This window comes from Anarhichas minor, unplaced genomic scaffold, assembly GCF_050575085.1.
Source record: "Anarhichas minor isolate MPS153535 unplaced genomic scaffold, ASM5057508v1 ptg000074l, whole genome shotgun sequence".
In the NCBI taxonomy this organism is placed as follows: domain Eukaryota; kingdom Metazoa; phylum Chordata; class Actinopteri; order Perciformes; family Anarhichadidae; genus Anarhichas; species Anarhichas minor.
Genome location: NW_027466520.1, coordinates 10863094 through 10887130, shown reverse-complemented (window position 1 = coordinate 10887130; position 24037 = coordinate 10863094). Strand labels below are relative to the sequence as shown.

Here is a 24037-nt window from a genome sequence, read left to right as displayed (position 1 = left end):
TGTGTGCTGCGAGTGCTTCAGCACACGCGTTTTCACGTGAAACATTTCAAAATCTTTAAATGCAACTGGCCATTTCTGTCTGATACCACATTCCCCACCAGTCAATATAATCATCGGAGATATTGCAATCTCATCAGCGTCATTCCAATCATTCTAATCCCTATTATCATCATCTGCTTTCTGTCCTGCACTTATAGAAGTAGTCATAATAGCGCTCCAATGCCTGAACAGCATCACAATCATTGCGACTATGAATCTCAGATGCATGAGATGTCGTGATCACATCTTGTTTGTCACTGCCTCTATCATTCCTCATGTTTTGTTGTCACATTCATATTTCATCGCTACCATCTTCTTACCCTAAATGTCGTCATCTTCACTGTCAGCATCCTTATGAGCGTGTTCCTTGTATTGTCTTGCACAGCTTTTATCAAATACAGTACTGCTACCACTTCTCTGTGCTGTGTTATTACCCCAGTATGAACTAATGAGAATAGCAGGTGCGTGAGCTAATCACTGGTTTATTAGTTTGTCTTCCCTCTTGCGTCATCTCGCTTATTACACTATCTCTCTGACACACACACACACACAAACCAAACACGCTGCGCACAAGGCAATTGTAAAATATTAATATGTCCACACCCGAACTCCCACAGTGCCCGAGGAGAGTTTAGTCACATCAAGGTGAAATGTAAGCTTAGTTCATAATTACCCTGTAATGTCTGGGCAGAGGCAAATCAAACTGAATTATGGAGCCATTTTGGATTAGATGTATAAAAGCTGCACAGCTACCTGTTCTTTAAACTAATTGTTTGGAAACGTTTGCAACAGCAGACCTTGGACTTGGGATTTTGTTAGTAAAAGTTTATAGGGATTATTTCAAAGTGTAAATGGGTGCAAAGGGGTAAATGCTGCTCCTGGCTGTCGACATGGATGTATTACTGAGTGGGCCGACCGCAGCTCCATGGGATACCAGAGCCTCTCTGTGAAGTTATTTTTCTTAATTTGTTCTTGTTAGAGAACCAAAACGTTAAATCATTTTTAAAAAACTCAATAATACCCATCAAAGTTTACTTTAGAGGTGACACAACAAAGAAGCCATTAAGACACACTCAAAAGGAGTGAGCCAGTGTATTTACATGCACTTAAATAACCGGGTTGTTTTCTGCAATAACCTGTTTTTTTTTAAACATCATGTTAAGGAGAAACCCAAATTCCATTATAGAGGTGACAAACACACACACATGGTACGCGAAAACTGTGTTGGTAATGGCAGGAACAAAGCAATCATGGTTCAGAGAGTTGACATCTGCTAGTGTGTGTTCATGTTGCCTAGAGTTTAGCCCATTACACACTCAGCACACTGGAAATGTCAGTGTCCCTCATACAGCTTTCTGTCTTAACCTCATCTTTTAACCATCCATTGCTTTTATTCGAGCTTTGCAGCTTGTCGCCGTGGCGTCCACTCCAAGAGGAGAGGGAAATAAATAAAAACAAGGTGTGTGTGACCAAAATGTTTTTGCGAGCGGGGGTGCCTCAGTGCTGTACTGAATTTACTCCTACTTTGTGCAGGCAGTATGAAGGATTCACAGGTGTGTACGTGTGTTTGTCTGTGTGTGTGTGTGTGTGTGAGAGGAAATAAGGGAAAAAATACAACCCGAGGAAGCGAAAGAAAGTGCTTGTGTGTCGTGCTTTTGAGTGTGTACATGTTTTCAACTCTGTTGTTTAATGTCAGGGCAGGTCCTTGACCTCAATACTAAATGTCTGCCACTGAAAAGTGAGTCTGACAGTGGATGAATGTGTTACACACACACATATATACAAAGCTGCCGACCGTGCCAATATCCATCTTGACCTTATCAGTGTGATATTCACATGGCAGAATAATTGTGGATAATTTGTGCTTGTGTGATGCACACAGACACACAAACTGACAGTTTGTGGCACCTTCATCAGGGATGAGGCATACTTGTTGGTCATGCACACACACACACACACACACACACACACACACACACACAGCACAGGCTAGCACCATCATTAGCACCATCACAGTAAAAATAGCTCACCTTTCCAGTTTGTAGTTCAGAGGCCGGAGCAGACTCTGACATGATTGCATCTCAGCTAGCAAATCAAGAGACAATGGGACAGTAATTTTTCAGCAGGCTCACCTTCATCCAACAGCTTAATCTTCTGCCTGCACTATGACTGGCTGAGTGTAGTGGAATCGGGGTTTGATTGGTCAATTTGTTCACTTGTGTTGTATCATTGCTGAAGTTTGAGTGGCTCTTCGCAGTCTTATATCAGACACCATTGCAGTGCATTCTGCTGATGTGTGGCTCACTGATGTCAGTTCTTTCATCAATCCGTGCAAAAACCCACCCCGGTCTATAGAGGGCCCGTGTCACATCTTAAAATCGGGGTACAAAATTGTGCTTCAGTAAAACTTTACATCACATGTCGTCAGCAGGACCATTTTTGTGGAACAGTGGAGTTAATGCTAGAGTTTCCTAATGAGGTCCACTTATCTTCTACTTTTCCTTGATGCCTTATTCCTGCTTTGAATACAGTAGAATACGCAGCTCAATCTTAATGAGGGAGCAAGTGATACATAGTCATGGTCCAGGTCACCTCAGTTTCTATTGGCCTGCCTAATGAATGTTTGACTGAGTGTATGTTTCACTGGCCTATTGTTTGGCTTTGTAAACATCCAGTAATTGCACCGTGTAACGTGGGAATAGTGCCACCGGGCTGAAAATTACCGATCAGCAAAGGTGGGATAATAGCTGTGTGAATATGTGTTTATTTGCACGTTTGCAGTGCGTGTTTGTGTGCCTTCAATGCATATGCAATATGCAAGAGTTTGTGTGGGTAAGTATTATTGAATGTGTGCATGTGAGTGCACGCACCTTTGCTTAACTGCAGTGCGTGTATATATTCAATGCGCTGTGTATGTGCGTGTGTGCAGACCCTTTGACTGGGTGTGTATATAAATGAACACCTTTCTGTCAGCTTAATGCCGTGTTCGATTTGGCCTCCGATTCTGTGTGTTCAGCTAATTGCAAGGACTAGTGGCGGCGTTTGTGTTTTCCTTACCCCGGCAAATCGCTCCACGGCCCTGCACGCTAATGCTCACCTTCAGCAGCCCCACTGAAGCCGGCCTCTCACAAAAAAAAAACACTCTAAATGACATTTTTCTACATTTTCAAGTAGACACACTATAAGAAAAGAGTACGTGGGCAGTAGATCAGTTCAATGGACAGCGTTACGGTGAAAGAACAGAACAGATCCAAATGAACATTCAAAGATAAAAAGTGCCGTATCCTCTTCCCGCTGAATCACTCCTCCTACCAACCTAGGACTTGTACAAGAATTGTAGATGAAGTGCACTTTCCTACTTGAAAATCATGCTATGAAGAAAAAGATTTTCCTGCTTTAAGAACTAGACAGCAGATAAAGATAAAGACATTTTTTACCTCATCAAATACATTTGCGGCTATTTTTTAACCATGATTCTTTTGCCAATCAGCTTGAATAATTTAGCCTTTCATGTTGATGACTGCAACAAGTTTTTTAACTTTTTCTACTTTGTTCTGTACATAAAATGGACAAACATGCACTGTATACTACAATATACTCTCATGATGATTATAAAAAATAGGATGTATAATATATAATAGTATATAACATAATAATATTTAAATTAGAATTGCTCGAGTTCTCTCTTAGGTTGCTATTGACGTACAGTACATTGTATCACCAGCTCTTTTCCCACCACCATCTCTGTCTCGTCCCCATTCATGTTAGTCGGTATCATTCTTCTCACTCCGTCCTTTGTTCGCTTTAATTCAACCTCCTGCGCCTCCTACTCCCAGCCATAGAGAAAGCGTATTGATTTTCTCATCGTCTGTGTGGTTGCTGCATGGGTTTCGGATAAAAAAAAACTCCAGACTCGTCTGAGAAAGAGCAGGAGGCAAATAAAGGGAAACAGGGATGGTGCTACATGCAGACAAAAGGAGGCAAAGAAGGAGATAGTTATATGTGGGCTCTCATACTAAAGTGATGGTATGAAAACCATTATTATTATAATTTACAATGAATCACAATGAAATGATAGCAGAATTAAATAACAAAATACATGTTCAAGTTCAAAGTACTGTAGTGTGTTAAATGAACTACTAAATGAAAAATAACATCATCTGTGAGCTTTTAAAATAATGTTCTGTGATCATTGGCAATTAACGTATACTGTTGGTTCAGAGTTTGGTTTCGTGGATGCGCTAATTGACGCGAACCCCCGCATTTTCAATACTGTAAATAAGCAAATGGCAACCGTCAATTTTAATACTGTGGTGTACTGTGATAAGGCTCTGTAGAGATGAAGAGACGGCTCTTCCTCCATCCATTCTATTCCATTCATCGTTTCTCTCCTTTGCACTAATACTACTAATACTACCAGCTCACTTTTCTACATCCATGGAGAGAGATGATCTTTGATTACCAGAGTCATTTCAATTTGCCCATCAGTAACTAGGGAGCGGTAGGTAAGGAGGAGGAGGAGGAGGAAGGTGACAGAAGATGGGATGTTTTCATTGCAGCCGACTCACCACCAATATTTGTTTTGTCCTCTGTTCATTTCTGGATTGGTTTCGTCCCAGGCTCCATCCACTCATCTCTATCTATCCATTTGTCTGCCGAGCTATTAGGAGCATCACCCTCTCTCTGCCCCCACCTTTCATTGATCCCCTTTACTGTTGCGGGGATTTGTGTTCAGTTCTTCCAGCTGTAACAGAGCTCCACACAGAGATGTTTTATTTTTTTTTTAGCAGAAGAGAAGAGCATGTGCAGAACATGCAATATTGCTAAAGGCCATTCAGCCAAGATAACACAGACATGATATTGCAGTCATTTGTCAAGTTGTTTGCAGCTACTCTGAATACGCAACTGCTCCTGAAGCCATGGTGGGCTGCTTATATGTCTCATTGTTGTACACAAGTTAAAGCTAGTTTCCCATAATGATTTTGTGTTGATACATCAATAATATTGTACCTGCATAATACTTTATGTGATGCACAAAATCGACACATTTACAGTGACTGAGGAAGCATATTCTGCTATTCATCTGCTTCAGGTCAGGTCTCAGCTGTCCTGGTTGACACAGCAAAAGTGTGTTCAAAAAGTGGGCTGCCATGTTTTATACTTGACATAGAATTCAAGGGTAGTTTTTACGGTTATGTTACGGTTATGTTATGGCAGTTGTTATATGACAACGTATCCTCATACAACGGTTCACATGATATCTTACGAAAACATATTGGATCGAGACAAGACAAGAAACAAATATATCATGGCAAGTGTGATACTGTTTTTATTTGAATAAATCGATAAATTAACTTAGACTGTGAAGCAGTAGGTTGTGAGGTAAAACAAAATACCTTTAGATACATCTTTAATCCTTGCCCATGTCTACCAGCACCACCTTCTGTACTTGAGATGAATCTCCCACCGCCCTGTTTTATGTGCCAAGAGAAACTTAAACTTATCTTACAAGCTCTCTCAGAAGGACACATCAAGAGACTTGGCTATGTTCCTGGATAGCATCTTAATTAAGTTTTAATTAAAGAGACCCGGCACTGCACTTTGAGTCGATGCTTGTGCATCTTCACCTGTACCTTATTCTGGCTGCTGTTTATTGGTGAAATTGCTGAAGTCTCTTCTTTGTATTGACGTTACCTTGACTAAAGCACTCCACCTGAAGACGCATACTGAGGGATTCACACACACACACATGCATACACATATGAAAAGAGAAGCACACCCAACTTACAGTCCTGTTTGAAGAAGTCCAAGATGTACTTTCATCCAAACCACACTAACACACACTGTGGACGCATGAACACATTCATTTGCAATTCCCTTAGATTATTGGCATCCATAGGGAGGAAATACAAAAAGATATGGTCGAAAATGTATAGTAGGAGGAAAAGAGAGGATGCACATAGTGAGAGATAAAAAAAGAAAGAGGAGGCTTAGGAAAAAGGTGAGCGTGGACTGCTAAAATGATTTAGTAGGCAATATTTGAAAAGTGTGTCATTTGCTACTCTGTCCTAATCAAACTCGTATTCAGCTCCTCTCGAGTAGCACGAGAATTTGATCACCAATGCAGTAAATTACTTAAATTGCATTTTCTCTTTCATGTGTTTTTCCTGCTTTTTTTGCTCTATTTTCTCCCTCTCTCCCTCCCACACTTGCCCTCTCTCTCTCTCTCTCTCTCTCTCTCTCTCTCTCTCTCTCTCTGCCCCCCTCCATCCCAACACAGTGATGAAGATTGATGTTCAAGTCCTAATTAGCATCTGCTTTGGTATGCACACTGCCAGTCCGTCCATTGCTGACCATCCAATCAGTTACCAGACATGACAGGCCTTGTCCAATCAGATTAAGGCCAGCGGGACAGGCTTCCTGTGTGGAGCTGTCACTCCAGATGCATTGTGGTCCCTGCTGATGGATGTGATTTGGGCTCGGAGACACAAATCATGTTCCCCTGTGTTTTCGATCATGCACCGCATATTACGCTGTTGTGAAGATAGTGAATTACATGAAATAAATGCAGCACTACAGTTATACATTTTTGAATTTGCAAAGGTTGTTACTGGAACAGGTTGTTGTTTGAATCATTATGATTTGATGTCATATCTTACTGATGGTCTTGATCTTATTAAAACCAAAATAAGCTTTCAGTCCTGGTTTATCTTGCAACACCTGTGGTAACCGGTGTCATGGCGAATGCATTGCAGTATTGCAGACAACAGGAAAAGCGGTGAAGCTGTTTACGGCACACTCAAATTTCACACATCTCCCCATTATGTTTTAATACCAGCTGCCTTTATGTGCAGTTTGACTCTTCATGGACACCAGTTACTAAACTCCATAACCCAATGGCACTCATCATTTGTTTGGGCTTTGTCATTATTTAACACATTCTCTATTACATAAGTCATCCTTCCACACTTTTTCATTTCATTCGTTAGAGTTCAGGGATACGGGGGAACATGACAATGAATGGTGCAACAGAGGGAAGATGTAATGCTTTCACTTATGTCTCCCTCCAGCTTCAGCTTTCCTCTACAGAGGAATTCAAATCATCGAAAGCAAACATCACCACTCTGTGTGTGTGTGTGTGTGTGTATCTCCAATTAGTGTTTTTTAAGAGTAAATGAGCTTTGCTTTTCCCTGTGTATGTGTATATGTATGTGTACATGTATCAGTGGGCATGTTGGGATTTCAGATAGAGGTTGAGCTGTCCCATGAGACCTGGACATGAAAAGAGAGAGATATGAAAAAGGAGTTTTATGAAAAAAAAGAAATCCTTTGATAATCCTTACATTTTCATGCGTTGCACTCTTCTGTCACATTTTGCCTACCTCCCGTGCCAATGTGTGTGTGTGTGTGTGTGTGTGTGTGTGTGTGTGTGTGTGTGTGTGCCTGCATCAAAGCCTCACCATCACACACCAGTCTTTTCCTCTGTCCCAGTTATATCACTCTGCCTCCACCCTCCCTCCTCCACAAACCCCCCTTGCCACCTGCCTTTATTCTCAGTATGTCTGACTGCTCTCCTGCCATACCTAGTGTTTCAAAGTATTTCGCTGCATCACGCCTACGCATGCCTCGAGAAATGGCAAAGCAACCTGTCCAACCAGGAACACGGAGCTCGGTGCGGCAACAGTGCCACCTAATTTATTCTTGTACCCACCGGGTGTGTCGTATCAGGAACATGTAGCTCAAGTTTGAAAAAGGCAAGTCAACAAATTCTTCTGTGTGGCATTTATTACCACACAAGGCATAAAATATTAAAGTGTCGTAAAGAATATGGCACACAAGTGGCCGCATATTGTGTGACGGATTCCTCAGAAGTTGGGTGGGTATTTAGTGTGAGCCTGCTTGGCAGTGCCTCTTTGATCACTTGTCCCTTGTGCAGGATATATCCCTCACTGTTTGCATCCCACTGTTTCACGTCATTGACTTGTCGCCTAGTGGTGCGTCTACCAGGGCTGTAGCTCTCATTAGCCCCTGTGTTGACATGACTGGCATCTCATCTGAGGGTTGTTTTCGTCTTTCTCTATGCCTTTTTTTTTATTTTTCCATCTCCTACCGGCTTCCTCCTGCCCGTTGTACCCACAGTTGCCTTCGAACACTCTGTTTTTTCCCCTCAATTCTGCATCCTCATTGTCATTCTCCCTCTGTGTTTCACTCCGTCTCCCTCTTTCTCTCCCCTGCTCTGTTCCTCTCACACCGTCTCTCTCTCCCTACCAGGGTTTTTTAATTAATGGCGAGCCATGATGCTTATCTTATCAGCAGATCACTCTGCTTTCTATTAACTACACTGACAGAGCTGGGAGGCTGCAGGGGATGGATGACACACACACACACACACACACACACACACGCACAGTAAAATCAGATACATATGTACTCTGAAGCGCAGACAAGGATGAATATGAAAACACTTGTGCACACACACACACACACACACACACACACTGATGGACACAAACTCACACAGAGATGAACAGCACTGAGGCAATTGTGTCCACATAAACACATATCATGATCCTATCTTAATCTTACCACACACTCACACACACACTCTCTCACACACACGCACACACACATAAACAAACAAACTGGCCTGATGGTATCTGGCTGTGTGATTTAAGGGATGTTGTTTGAGGGTCTCTCCTCCTAAATCCCCTAAATGCCTTGAGAATCCCTCCCTCTTCCTCCCTCTCTCTATCTCTCCTCTACCTCCCTCCTTCAGTCCTGCTTTCTGGCTGAATGAACACTTATCATTCGGCAGATAAAGAGCCGTCCACGCTGGAGCTTGCGTTATCTTTAAGGGCCACGTTTACTCCCCGTGAACACTCTGCTTTTCACAGATGTTTCATAGGCCGCATTTACTTCATCTGACAGAGATGAGAGTGCGGTGTCGAGGCTTCCTTTTCTGCTGCAAAAACTTCAGGCGCACTCGCAATCCCCCCACCCCATCAATTTTAACTCTGCAATTGTCCTGTATTTACCACATTTTCATGTTTAGGGAGGCTGAGTTAGGAGGCAAAATGAATCAACGTCTTCCACGATAGCTCCATGGGTGATTACATTGAGCCGCATTGTGGCACAGAACAGCGAGCATGACGGCAGAAACAACAAAATCGATCCTCAAGCACCACAATCGATGGGAGCGGCAACATTTCAACGTAGGTTTTCCTTCGGATCATGTTGAGAGTCGACAGTTTTCTGAAAGCATTGAGATAAAGAGGTAGAGAGAGGGAAGGAGAGTGAGGAAGTAACAGAGAAACGGCTCACAGAGTGGTTATTGGAGAAAATATTACAGTAGATTGCGGAGACACACTCTTGCACGCGTGTACACACACAGTCGCCCACACTTTCTCGCACAGTCATAATTTTCTCATTTGGGGGACCGTAGCAAAACAATTATCAGCAGGGGATAATACAATAAAGTAGACCATTTCCTGGGTATTACCGAGGGACAAAACATTCATTTCACTTTGTCCAGTGTGCTCATAGGAGTGTAATGGTGGAAAGTATAGAACATAACTCACACCACTCACACTGCAGACAGCATGCAGGCAGCAGTAATGCTGCGCTGTGCAATTCTTCAAAACTTTTTACATCATTTTCTAAGTTTACTCAAAACCATTTTGGGACTTGTGTGGGCTCAACTCTTAATATTTATTAACCTGCTTGCAGTGTGTTTCACTACATCAAGGTCATTCAGGTGGCTTTCAGGTTGCTCTTCCGCATGGTAATCTATAGGATGTTGTTGTTTGCCAAGCACCACGTTCAAAACATTCTGTAGTCATCACTGCAATTTGCAGTTCACATAAAATCACATGCCAGCCAAACTATGCAGACAATATTGTGGTGTGTTTTTTTTTTTCCTTGGATCTCCTTAGAGCTTTTGTATGTGACACTTGGCGTATCATACTTAAAAAAAAACAATATAAAGCTTTTATAAACTCACTATATATCAAATCACCTGGCCATAGAGTGGAAAGACTTTCAAAGACTCACTGTGTTGTTTTTCAAGGAAACCCAAATTCCCCTTGAGTTGTGTGTAAATACAATTTGAGCCTGATTTTTCTCTATTTATTTGTAAAAGTGTTCATGGATGCTGTCGTCATCTCCGCTTGCTCTCATTACGCTGCCTGTGGTGGGTGGAAATGACAATGTTTTGCCAAATTGGGCATCCAGTGTATGATTTGTATTGTTTGTATCCCAATATATGCTTATCTCGTAAAGCTCTCTCCCATAAGAGGAGAGCTCTTTGGTTGAAAATGAAACAAAGTGGATTTTTCCATTTCAATCTCTCTCTCCTTCATTTTCCTTTTCATCTATACGTCTGTCTCTCTCTGTACACTATGTAACCATGTAAGTGAGCGTGTGAATATGTGTAGCTCTGGGCATGTTGGGGAAAGGAGTCTGTGATTTTATTGGACTACTTTCAGGTAATCTCCCGTGTTTTGGTGAGATGCTTTGTTAAAGTGCTGCAGGAATCAAAGTGTCTGTCTGTCTGTCTCTCTGCAGAGAGTTCGGGTGGAGAGATCCGGAGCTGCCAGAGGTTATCCAGATGTTACAGCACCAGTTCCCATCGGTGCAATCCAATGCCGCAGCCTACCTACAGCATCTCTGCTTTGGAGACAACAAGATCAAAGCCGAGGTTTGTATCTGTGTGTGTGTGTGTGTTGTGTTTGATTCAGATCAGTGTAGTGGTGAAGGGAATGATTGTAACTTTGATGAAAAAAGCCATAAAAAAGTGAATACCTTCTTCTGAGTTGTAGTCATAACAGCTCAGGCTGTTTTGCATTTTCCTGCAGTGGCTTTCAAGAAATACTGCTTTAACTAACCAGTTTCACACTGATGGTCGGCATGGTAAAGCTTGCTGCAATCTCTGTCCCTAAGCTGTGCCTTTTATTGAGTAGTATCTATAGTGGCAGTAAAGTTCAATTAGCCCCAAAGTCTCAAGTTTGTCTCTCAAAAGCAATTTTGGAGGGAATTCCCTTTGGAACTTTCTAAACCCTGTAATAAGGCTAGTGGTGCTCTAAAACACTGGCAGCGAGACATGCAGATGCACTCAAATCCAAATCCACGGATACACAATCTCTTTTTGTTTTCTCTTTCTTCAACTGCCCCTCAACTCACACACCTCAATTTATATTAGAGACCTCGGTCTACGTCACCTTCAGAATCAATTCACCAGCACCTTAAAGGCTAAGGAATTGACCTTTTTATTTTCTTTACTAAAAATAATTTCAGTACAGTCGATCAATAGCTGCTTCTGCAACCTCAGTGTGATGCTGCATTGCTAAAATACTCATTGACACACACATGCAAAGGGACAAGCACCAGCATAATGTGCACAGGTACGGTACGCAAACATAGCTAAAACACAATCCTAAAAGCTCTAAATGCAGCCTGGAAAAAAAACTGAATAATGAATATGAACTATCTGCAAATTAGGCAATTAAACACAAAGACGCAGCTATATCCATTCACACCAACCCACCCTTGTAAAAAAGGATACACACATATATAGATAATAAAATCACACTTACATGCAAAACATCTCATTCCACTCCCACCCCCTCATCCACGTAGCTCTGAAAGAAACCTAAGTGTACGTGTCTTTTGTAATGGGTGTAATTATTGCCTAATGGAGGTATCCAACAATGGAGAAAATGGCAACATGTGTATTGACAGTGGAGGCTTTGCCCTGTCTTCATCTGTATGTTTGCCTGTCTCGTTCTGGGCCCAAGGCGTCGCTAAACACTATTTACACAAATTAAATCTGTAAGTGATATCAACCAGCCAAAAATGTATGCTTCGCATTAACATCAAATATAAGCAGGCTTTCACACATTGCCATGTGTGTATACAATGACAAAATGCAGCATGCACACTCTAATGCAGTGAGACACACACAGAAATGTGCCCTCGGGCCGTATTTCTTAAATCGTTTTTAATGAAAAATAAACTTGCCTGACGATCACTAAGCCAGATACGGGATATTAGTTTGGGTAAAGATCCCATTGTTGGAATGAAGCGAGATGTTTTTTTTATACTGTGATGAGAGTAATGAATTTGTTTTGTTATGATTAATAAGTGTATTATTTATTTCAAAACCCTATTACCCAGGGAACAAAGCAATGAATCCTTTGCTGTTACCAATAGTGTTTGCTTTTGTATTGTCTCCATTATAATAGTGCATCTCTTCATAGAGTTTAGGATTGACATTATTCTTGAAAACCATTCTTCTGCATCCTCCACTTTATTTTTGCTGTTGAAAAACTCCGCGCCTTTAATCGTATTACGGTTGATCAACTGAAGAGGCTGTGACGCAGATTTGTGTCTGAACTGTAGAGCCATCACATTAATGATGGAGCACATGTTGGAACAGCTTGACTCTCATTTACGTCTTTTATTCTTAGATCTTCGTTATGTCTTGCCGTATTCATTCAATTTCAACCAAAGCAGATTTAAAAGAAAGTTTCAGAGCAAAATAAAGATGTCATGACCTTCATAAGAGAGTGTGTGAATGGGCTGTTGATGTTTACTTAACTTGTGAACCTCTTACGTATCTTGGTGGATCTTCAGGGTTGTGATGGAGCTTATTCTCGTCTTGTCAACAAGTTTCAGGATTGAAGAGTAAACGGTTTTGTTCTGTTACAAAGGCTACAAAACAGGGACATTAAGTTCGACATAAACATTGTTGACTTTGACTTTGACTCTTGTTTCTACGAGCAGGTAAAGAAATGATGTATTATTTATTCTGTGAGGCAGAGATATCCAAGTAGAAGTAGGACTTGACTTGATGCAGTTCTGTGGTAATTCAGTAATAATTGTTTCTTTTCCTCATCCACCCATCGACTTCTCAGTCCTGGCCCTCGCTGTTTGAATTTAATGTCGAGACTAGACAGACATTTCATTGACAACCATCTCAACCCCACAACCCACCGGCAGGTTTGAAAGGAATGTTTTCTTTGAAAAATCATCTAAAATGCACTCTTTATTATAGCTTGAAGCTTGCAAAAACACAATCTATTGCTGTATTTTCAAATTTCCAATAGTCATTGAACAAATCAGGTGTGACAAATCACTTTATTCTACATGTCTCGTTTAAAATTGCACCAAAAATAAATACTTTGTACTAACCTGATTTTGTAAACAACATTAAATTCTGTGCAACTGAGCAGCCCTGAATGACTCTTCTAAGAAACCAGCATTCATGTAACAAAAATGAAGTGAAACTTTTCCTGAAATGCAGACTGTTTACGCATGTGAATTTTTTGTTAAATAGATTAATCTAAAAATGCTTTTCAAATGCATTGAAACACAAGGCTGCAGTGAGTTAGAATGTGGCCGGGCAAAAACACCCTGAAAAAGCTTGGGCTTCATTAAGACTCCCAACATTACAAACCCAAAGACACATTGCTGCTGTTAATTGGTTCTTTTTAGATTGATGATTTTTTTTTATTGTTTACTTCACATGAAGTGCACACACAGTTATATTTAATGTAGCTCCGGCAAGGAATTTCCATCGCTTGTCTCTATTGGCGCAGGCATCATTCCAATCAGCTGATAGGCAAGGGTACAGTTGTGGTTGAAAACGATTCTTCTTCTTGCAAATATGGCTATTTTTGTAAAGTAATCAAAATTGATTGATTACTTTTGGGTGCAGAGCGGAGTAGTGATTTCGCTACGGAAAAATGCCATTGCAATATTTCACATCTAATGTAGCTCAAATGTCCTATTGTTATTCATTAAAAAAAACACATTTTGAACACAGTGTTAAATGCATGACACATTAGCTGTGTCAGCTAAAAAGGGATGTCACGCAGCCTTCTAGCAATGGTTACTGTAATTCTCACAAAGCTCACGTTATAAAAGTACTGTCGTGTGTGTGTGTGTGTGTGTGTGTGTGTGTGTGTGTGTGTGTGTGTGTGTGTGTATGTGTGTTCAAATCTGTAAGATTGCCTGTTTTAAAAATAACCTTCGACAGCAGTAGTTGAATATGCATGTCATTGGCAGCTATATTACCCAGGGATTCATATCGCAGCAGATGTCACAGAATATTAAAAATAATAAGAGGACAGTTAATGCATTTAGATATTCTTTTGCCAAAACTTGGCAGACCGCACAGTTGATGTTTCCTAAAAGGACAAGGAGATCCTCTGTACCTGGGAGCACTTTACCTTTTAGGGGTCACATGTCGTAGTTGTGTTCTGCAGTGCCGCTGCTCCCTCTGGTTTGAGTTTCACAGGTGTGTCTTGTCTCGTGTAAATTTAACACAAATGCAAAACACAATTCTTGACGGTTATTCATATATATTTATATTTTCATTGTTTATCTACCAATGCTTTTCATGACAAAGCTAGAGATGTCATTAATACAATTGACAGCTACTCTTACAAAATAGTAATTGTCATTTAAGCCCCTAATTGACAATGTGAAATGAAATAGGTGACAGCACTCCCTATATTTGAGGATATTAAATCTTCTAATTGGATATCTTCAAGCGATAAGCTGTCAATTCCTGTGATTTTAGAGCTGCTTACTTAAGCCCTTTTATTAAGAAACGGTTAAGGGGAGCTCAATACTTTCATGAAATGACAGTAATAAAACAATAAAAGTCTCTATCAGTTTTGATAACCTATTACTTAATGCTATTTTTGAAACAAGCTCTTTGTTCTTTGAATTGACATGTAAGAGGATCAATCAAACAGCATAGCTTGCATGTAAGATGGGCCATCTAACTTACAGTAACATGCATTATGAACTTAGATGGTAGCTATTTGTTATAAGCACTGAAGACGAAAGGCTTCTCTCTTATTTTCAGTTCGCCAGATAGACACAGATGGCAGGGGACACGCTGAGCAGCTAGACACAGCCACAACATGGCTGCTATTTGTCGCTAAAGAGATACTCAGTAGGGGCACAGAGAGGGGGGAGAGACAGAGGTGGTAGGGAGGGAGAGGAAAACATAAAGAAAACAAGAAAATACGGCTTACTGCTATCAGGTCATGCAGGTAACAAGAATGCAGTCTTTGGTTTTCTGTCTCTGGAGGTTTCAAGTTGGTGTGTGAGAGCGCATGCGTGTCTGTTTGTGAGAATGTGTTGGTATATTTAAGGGCATGAATTGATGTTGAGTGCCTTCACGTATGCTTGTATCCAATCAGATGTACATCGAGAGGTCTGGCCTCAGCTCAGATTACAGTTGACCACGGAGGCAGTTGGGCATATTCCTTTTCAGCCTCCTTTATAGCTGCTCCAGACACATACACACACACACATACACATACTGAGGTGCACACTTGCAAGCCGCCACCTATTCTTCGAACACACACAGTACATACATGCTCCCAAGCCTCTTGACATGTCAGCTCATGCATCCCCTTTAGCTACACCATCACACACGCACACACGCACACACACTGTGTCAGACTAAAGTTCAGTAATTCATTTTGTGTAGCAGCCTTGTCGATATCCATTTATCCAACAGACCGGTTAAGGGGAGAGGAACGTGCCCCCCGACTCTGTGTCACACCCCTAACCCCACTCTCCTCTCTCTCTCTCTCTTACACGTATCCATTTTGTTTACTTCACACCTCACATATTACTGTCTGCCTCTACCACTTTGTCATCAGTTACCTTCATTTCTCCTCCTCCCACCGTTTTTGTATATGAAATGTTTTCTTCTTTTTTTTTTTTATTGATAGCAGACCCGCTTGATTATACAATACAGTGTAAATAAAGGGTTCTTACTGGAGACTGGACAGGAATCTATCGCAGTTAGAATTGCTGTTTATTCTCAGTGTTTTACAGTTTGTTGTTAGAGACAAGCGATGAGTTAAAGTCAATATGGTGAAATACATCTTATTTTGGATTTTTAGACCATGAACTGTGCAAACTGTGAATGTCTGTTCAACAGAGATCAGCGTCAAAGATGAGAAAGACACAGCGAATGATCCATGGCAGATACTGTAATAATATTGCATGCTTCTGTCCCTCTTTACACAGCTTCATGCTGTACATGCAATGTTGCACTCTGATTACTGTGTGAAATAGTGTGTGAGTGTAAAAGCAAAGGTTTATTTTTAATCCCAGTGTCAATCCTCACCACTGGCAACAATATCCAGAGTCATCAATGACTACTTTACCTTTTTATATTGTTTGACATAAAAAGCTATATTTCTGCAAGAGAAAAGCCTCTTCCATCCATGAAGTTGTTTTCTTGTCACTTCAGCAAAACAGCTGGTAATCCCTTGCCTCTGGGTTTTCCCACCCTGCAGGTAACCTTTAGAGGATGCCCCTGGTGTGCTCTCCTCAGTTCCGTGATCTGGAACGCTGAGAGCTTTTGGATGATTTGGAAAATGACTAATCCATCATTTTCCTGTCACCGCCAATAATCTGGTGTCAAAAATACCCTTTGTAATGGATCTACATCTGAATTATTGGTCATATGCCAGTATGGAACCACTGGAGGACCACCCACCTACCGAAGCACATGCATGCACAATCACACACTGGGATTATTAAGCACTTTCCCTGTCCCCTGCTGCCAAGAGTAGTGCTTTTTGTTTTCTCCGTTGCCGTAATCTTCAAACAACAGAGTAGAGCCTCTAGTGCATTTGTCAAGGTACATCTTCACAGTTGGGGATCTTACTGTTGATACTGCTGCAAAATTAGCTTTGTCCCTGCCTCAGAACAATATTAGGGAGCCATAGGTTAATGCCATGTTTGGCCCAGTTTAGAAGGCTCCAGAGGGAAATGTTAGCCTAGGGCCAGGAACTTAATTAGCCGAAGGTTGAAAGGCTCTAAAATGCAGTTAGCCCGAGGCTAAGCGTCAGGTAAAAACAAAACCCCTTGCGTGTGTGTATGCCTGCGTGAGGTTGAAAGGTGTGACACATCTTCACCCTGTGTCCTCGCACACGCCATGCAAGCAGTAAACTATCTAGGGGCTGTGCTGCTGATTGTTGTTGACGTTCCATATGTGATGACTAGGAACACACTTCTTAGGCTTCACGTGCCACCAATTTCAGTATGTGTCGCCCGTTTGTCCCGCTGCCAGCTTTTCACGGTGCCGGCACCTCTGATTCCCACAATCCCAGCTGTCACCGCTGCTAACTGTTACCACGGCAATGCTGTCGTTATGGGTTACCAATAGCCGTGGCCGCCGCGGAACAGCAGGAGACAAAGACAAATCAATCTGCGCTTCTAATCTTCTTTACATGAAACAGAGGAACGGGCGCAGAGGTATTGTCGAGCCTTGTAGGTAGCTCAGAGGCAATGCAAAGTAATAGCACTATGGGTTTTATGGAATAACAGATTAACTGTGACACAGGCATAAAGAGGAGAGGGGAGAGCAGCAGAGGTGAGGACTGGAGGGCATAAGAGGGACAACAAATCAGGTTGAGGAAATTGTGTGGCCAGTGGTGCAAGGTTAGTTTGCCATTCATTGCATCCCTTAATCCATTTTAATTGAATAGATAAGCAAAGTTATTTTGCTCGATAAACTCCTGCTGTGTCATCAAACGCCTCCATCCTCTCCCTGCCCTCCATCACTTTCTTATGCTTTCTTTCCCTCCTTTCACTGTCATTCTCTCTCCCCAAAACAGTTTTTTCCAGTTATCTGGATGAGTAACTCTGCCTGTTGCTGTACTTCAGAGATTCAATAAAAGTGACGGCATGAAAGACAGGCTTTCTCTCTCCCTCTTCCTCTAACACACACACACACACACGCACACATTCACACACACACACTAGTTGCTCTGTCCATGTTCGTATTAGTCTCCTGGTGATCACAGCAGCCTGTTTCTGGTGATTAGTACTACACCCCTGTCGATTGGACTAAACACGGCTTGCTCTAAGCTCTTTGGCCCCCTAAGGCCGATGAAGATCCCTGCAGAGGAGAAGCGATGTGGGAGGGTTTAAAAGGCACCAGCATAGGGAGAAGGCAATGCGTGTATCACCATGGTGGGAAGGCATTATGGGTAACACCATAGGGGGAAGGCATAATGTGTAACACCCGAGTGCCCTCAATGTGATCCCCACTGGGCTAACGGCCCTGATGGTCTTGTCTCACAGAATCAGGATATAATCATAAATCAGCACTGATTTGGCTTTGTTTCTCTCTCTTTGTGTGTGTGCCTGTGTGTGTGTGTGTGTGCGTTTACATAGCAAATACAGCACTACATAGAATACAAAGAGAAGAGGTGGTTACATGAGCAGTTTGGAGAGTTTGAAATCTCCTGGCAGACATTAAAACAAGCCCAGAAGAGTGATATAGGAGAGTGAAGGTGGTGCTTGCATAAAATACATGAACATGTTTCATATAGCCTGGTGAGTCTGCCATTAAGGGTGTTTGGGGAGTCCTACAAGCCATTTGGTTGGTATGACTGGTATGACTACTTGGTAAAAACAGTAACTAGTATTTTCTAGTTTTAACCCGTAACATTAAGTTTAAAGCCTGATAATTACACTGAATTGGTATTTATTTTCACTTCTTTCATTTATATTTGAATCACTGAACAAATCTGAGATGCAGATGTCTGGAAGCAGGGTACTAAGTGTACTACCTGTACTAATGGGAACCTTTTACAAAGCATGTTTAAGTCCAGTGTGTCATAATCCTTTGATTATATTTTACAATTACAAAGTCTGAATCTGAAAAATACAATCTGGAATCTCTTTTAAAATGTCGGTATTGTTAAAGGAGTAGAGGATAAAATGATGCTATAAAAGGTGTAACTGGCCAATTTATTTATATTTTTATATTTGTGTCATGTAGATATATAGTCACAGTTTATGCATCTTTGAGTTTGATGTTTGTCTAAAACTGTGATTTAAAACTATGAATACTAAAATTTGTAAACATGGCATTCAGTTAAAAGAACGTGTGTGTGCATTACACAGTACCGTATATTCTCTTTGTTTTCTTATCCATGAAAAGTTTCCCGCATGCTCAAAGTCTTTTGACTGAGTTTTCAATAGAAGGGATCACACATGTCTCTTCGCTATTATAAATAAACTCCTGGTTTCTAACACAATCGATCATAATTTCAAGTTTAGCTTTTATACTTACCCATTTCAATCATAAATATTGTATAAATCGTACTCACTTTCGTTATTCATTGCATGTGAAAAATAGTACAACATTGTTATATGAACCTTAGTTGTCTATTTTAAGAAGCAGTTGTGTCTCCGAACTATTTTCCTTCTCAGTAAGCAGCAGCAGAAAGTGTCAGTAGTGATGTGTATACGCATATGCATGGCAGAAACGGACATGAAATTGGAAAATGTTGAGAAGCAGGATGAGAGACAGATCGTACAGCAGACAGACATGCAGAAGACGTTTTGTTAGATTATAAGCAAAGCAGGTGTCACAGCTCTTTTCCTTCCCTCACCAGTGTAATTAAGTGTCATTTTGTGAAAGCACCGTCATTAGCTGTGTCGTAGTATCTTTAATTAGTACACACTGGGTTGTTAATCTTATTGGCAGGACTGACAGATACTATAGGCCCCACACACACACACACATGCTGAACACACATAAGTATGTAAGTAGCTACTTGCATTGGCAACTGTTGACCATTTTGTCGAACATTTTTCTGGTGGCGGAGTGTGTACTATGTGAGTCTATGACGGGTTTTTATTTTTGTTATTAATTTTCTTTGATCCTCAGATCCGCAGACAGGGAGGCATCCAGCTGCTGGTCGACCTACTGGACCACAGGATGAGTGAGGTTCACCGTAGCGCCTGCGGAGCCCTGAGGAACCTGGTGTACGGCAAGGCCAACGATGAGAACAAAGTGGCCCTGAAGAACTGCGGCGGGATTCCTGCCTTGGTCCGCCTGCTGAGGAAAACTGGAGATGTGGAGATCAGAGAGCTGGTCACAGGTACTGTAGCTGTGGCTAATCTTTCTTGCACGAATATATATATATATATATATATATATATATATATATATATATATATCATGGTGTAGCTGCAGTTATTCTCCAGCAAGACTCTGCTCTTTTGGCCTGAGGAGAGGTTATAATGGTGTGTGGATGTGTGTGTGTGTGTGTGTGTGGATGGAATTTGCTATGCGAAGATGTGAGGATCAGTAAAGCTGCCATATGCACACACAATTATGACAAATCTGTCATTATATTATGCACCTGTGTACCTATGCACATTGCAAGGATATTGCTGCTGATTACTGATTGAACACTTTAATATTTGCATGCACACATTCCTTGCAACAAACACACACTTTTTAAATTACACGTTAGCCTCGTTGTATTAAAGTTTAATTTGGCCTTGACAGCCAGTAGTCCTGGAGCATTTATACATTCAACTTTTAGTGAAAGAATATTCTTCACAAAATCTTACTATTCACTATGCAGAAACCAAGGCTGTTCATCTTTAGCTCCTTTCAGATGCTTTACAATTTAACATTCCACCTGAATGATATTTTACATTCAATCACAGCTCTCCTCAACAGATTAATAGGACTCTAAGGCATAACCTCCGGAAAGAATGCAGAGAAAGCAACAATTTATTTTAAGCATAATTTCTCTTGAGAAGTGTTTTGTTCTGTGCCCTCTCTTTTCAACAGTTTGAGTTAAATTCAATTAAAGTTTGGCTCTGTTTTAGTTTATTTTGCGTGGGTGCCTGCAAACAATCTCAAAAAATGCGTGTGTAGCATTTAAGTCCCGACCAGCGAGTGTGGTGGTTTACAATCACTGGTCAAACATGTCTTAACCTGGAGGGCATGAGCAGAACAAGTTAGCCAGTGCACTGGAGACACACGCATACAGCAGTGCACACACACAAACATAGAGAAGCACAAGCATATACACACACTCACGCAACCATTCTCAGATGTGCAGCACTTATTGTGGAGAGGCACACAAATATCTGTGTAGGCAAAAGATGTATGGATTAAATTTGAACACCCACCTAAGCAAACAGACATTACATGAGCTGCTATAATTTGATCTCCATTTCTCCATTTCCCGAAATATTTTGCAATGTGCCTCCCACTAAGAATTTAATATTCTACCAGAGGCCCTTTAGTGCTGCAGCAAACACTAACACAAGCACTGCGTCCCTCTCTGCTTAACGAAGATGCACAGATGCTCACACACATACACCACCTCAAGCATACTGTATGTGTAATCCAAATGTGCAGCGACAGTTATTTCCCAGCATGGCATTGGTTCTACAGCCTCAGGACAGGTAATAATGATGAACTGCAGTGTTGAGCATGTGTGTGCGTGTGAATCGTGTTTGGGCATATGTGTCACAGGACTTAGTCGAAAGGTTAAAACCTGTGTTACTTATGGAATTCAGCAAGTAATAATGAGTGTCTCAGAAAGGTTAAGAGTTTGCTTTGATTTAAATGAAGTGGGTGAGCTGTGACCTGTGATGGGTGGGAATGAAAGCAACCCAGCAGATGTTCCAATGAGCAGTTCTCCAACGGCGTGTTACGAGCATGTCGCTCCCATGTCAGAACCGGGAAATCCTTGTCCTCTCTCCTTCTCTCCTCTTTTGTCATCTAATTTCTTCTACTTTCCTTTACTCCTCCACCTATGTCCTTGTGTCATTCCCACTCCTCTTCACACCCTTCTTTTCTCTCTTTTATTAGCACGCATGCTGGCCTTCTATGCGGCTCGGTGTCATGCATCACATGGAGCCGGGGCTGTGTATATATCTGCACTTGTAGCGCCATTGTTTCTCGCTCTTTGCTCAGACAAAAGCCCACTTTGTTGCACCAGGTTAGTTGGGAGATAAGAGAGCTTGCGCTAGAGGATTGGACATTCCTAAAGATAAAGTGCAATCACGCTCATTCACTCAGGCACACACACACACACACACACACCCACACAGACAGAGTCAAACCGACACACAGGAACACACAGAATCACATATGCACACAAAGAATACTGAGATGAAGTCGGTGGTGCCCCTCCATGTTCAATTTGACTTCTGACCCCCTTTTATCTCAGCGGGACGAAGCTCATCTTCAAGCGCACACACACACACACACTCAAACATCCATCCCTAGATGCATCCTCATGGGTCTCTCGCTCTATTGAGGAGAAGGGGACCCGGCGGATCACAACAATGACCGCCCGCAAGCCAGCGAGGGGTTCAGTCTCTCGCTTTACAGGTCCCTCAAATACTGATAATGGCCCACTGAAGAATGGTGGAGACATAAAAACAAATGAATAATCTACAATGTAGGAAAGGAAGGATGGAGGTGGTTTATATTCCTAGAATTATTCATTGTTATTGACACCGCTATAACGGGGTGGACGGAGGCTGGAAATGGAAGGACAGTTAGTGACATGCAGGTGGATGGAGAAGGAAGTAAGCTGTCCTTATTATTATATTGTTATTGTAGATGGTGAAATACAATTGGAAGAAAAGGGGTAAGGAAGAGGAAGGGAGGGAATAATGAGGGAAAAATTGACAACAAATGGTGGGAAGGATTAATAGGAAGGATGAAAAAGACGGAAGGGAGGACCGACTAAACAAAGGGAGGAAAGAAGAATATAGGAATGGAAAACAATCAGGACATTTTGTTTTTATCCCAGATAAAGAAGTCAGTTATGGCAGTCACCAGACTTCATCTACAGGGACGCTCTGGCACCTTGAAGAATCTCACCACAGCACTGGAAACACAGCTTGGAGATGGAGCGTGCGTGTGTTTACGTGCGGTTTGTAAGCAGTTTAACGAATGAATAAATTGCACCGCAAGTCATACTGCATGATATTTTGAGCTCTGACTTTCATAAATAGTCCTCCACACACACTCTGAAAGCCTACCATCCCTCTCTCTGTCCCTGACTCTTCCTGCCCTTCTCTGTCTTGCTCTCCCCTGCTGCTGGCTGTGTGAATCAGTGTCATGCATGACTCTTCCCTGTTGTCTGTTCACTGTGGCACTTAGCATTGCACTCCACATTTCAATTGCTTTCATGCCAGTACAGCTATATTTTGAAGTCTATCTTCATTTGCCTCACGGAACACCTGTCTGAGCTCTAATTCACCGCTCAAAACTGTTGCGTAATGACTCTGTAATTCAATTAGGGAGTGTGTTTTGAATGTTTCTTCTGACAAATAGAGACAATGAGTACAGTGTGTTAAAATTGTTTGTTTATGTTGCATTGACCATTGAAACTGTTGAATTGTTTAAATTCAATGCATCTATTTTTTCCCATACATTGTTTGTTGGAATCCAGTACCTACTACAAATGTATGTTCCAAAAAAGCTTTTCCCCTTATTTGCTTTGTTAAGACAGAGATAAAAACACCTTCCTCTAACTGCCCCCCCCCCCCACCCAACCCAACCCAACCAAAGAGATGAAACGCACACACAAAAAAACGATATAAAATAACTAAAACACACGCACAAAGTCAATAAAATGAAATAAAATAGGGAGGGAAGTACAATAAGAAGGATGCTTGAGGTGCCTGCTTCAAAGAACAGCTGCATTGAGAATCTGCCGGGGGTCAGAGAGGAAAGCTTATTTACTGTACATGCGAGAAAATAGGCGGCCATCTTTTGTAGAAATTGGCAATATCACTCTAATGGAATATTTCACCTTTTCCAACGATAGCAAAGATGTCAGATCATCAAGCCAGTATGTGGTAGAAGGCGGACATGCAAAGGCAACAACATCAAACGCATCCATTTCGCCAAGAATTTGTGCACAGTGAAACAAATAACAGATTACTTTCTATTGTAACATTCTCTCCTCCTCTAACATCTATAGTTCAAGTGCTGTTGGACTGAACCTGTAAATGCTTTGGACTGCGTTAGCGCAGCTACCAAAAGAGTCAGTGTGAATGTGGAGGAACTCCTTTCTCAGGCCATTGCTGCAAATATCCTCCGCAGCGATACGTAGCAGGGAGGCATTGGATCTATTGCCAAATTACTTTCCTCTCGGAGCTTGACCTTCATTACTAATTGGTG

General features: G+C 41.5%; 1 protein-coding gene across 2 annotated transcripts in view; it reads left to right on the top strand.

The window, feature by feature from the left end:
• The window catches only part of ctnnd2a (catenin (cadherin-associated protein), delta 2a), a 191463-nt gene that overhangs the window by 109070 nt on the left and 58356 nt on the right, over window positions 1–24037 (top strand). For both annotated transcript variants that reach the window (XM_076080665.1, XM_076080664.1), the window contains exons 12-13: window positions 10603–10735; window positions 19757–19970. In XM_076080665.1, coding sequence (XP_075936780.1) covers window positions 10603–10735; window positions 19757–19970 — 347 coding nt within the window. The remainder of the gene's footprint in view (window positions 1–10602; window positions 10736–19756; window positions 19971–24037) is intronic.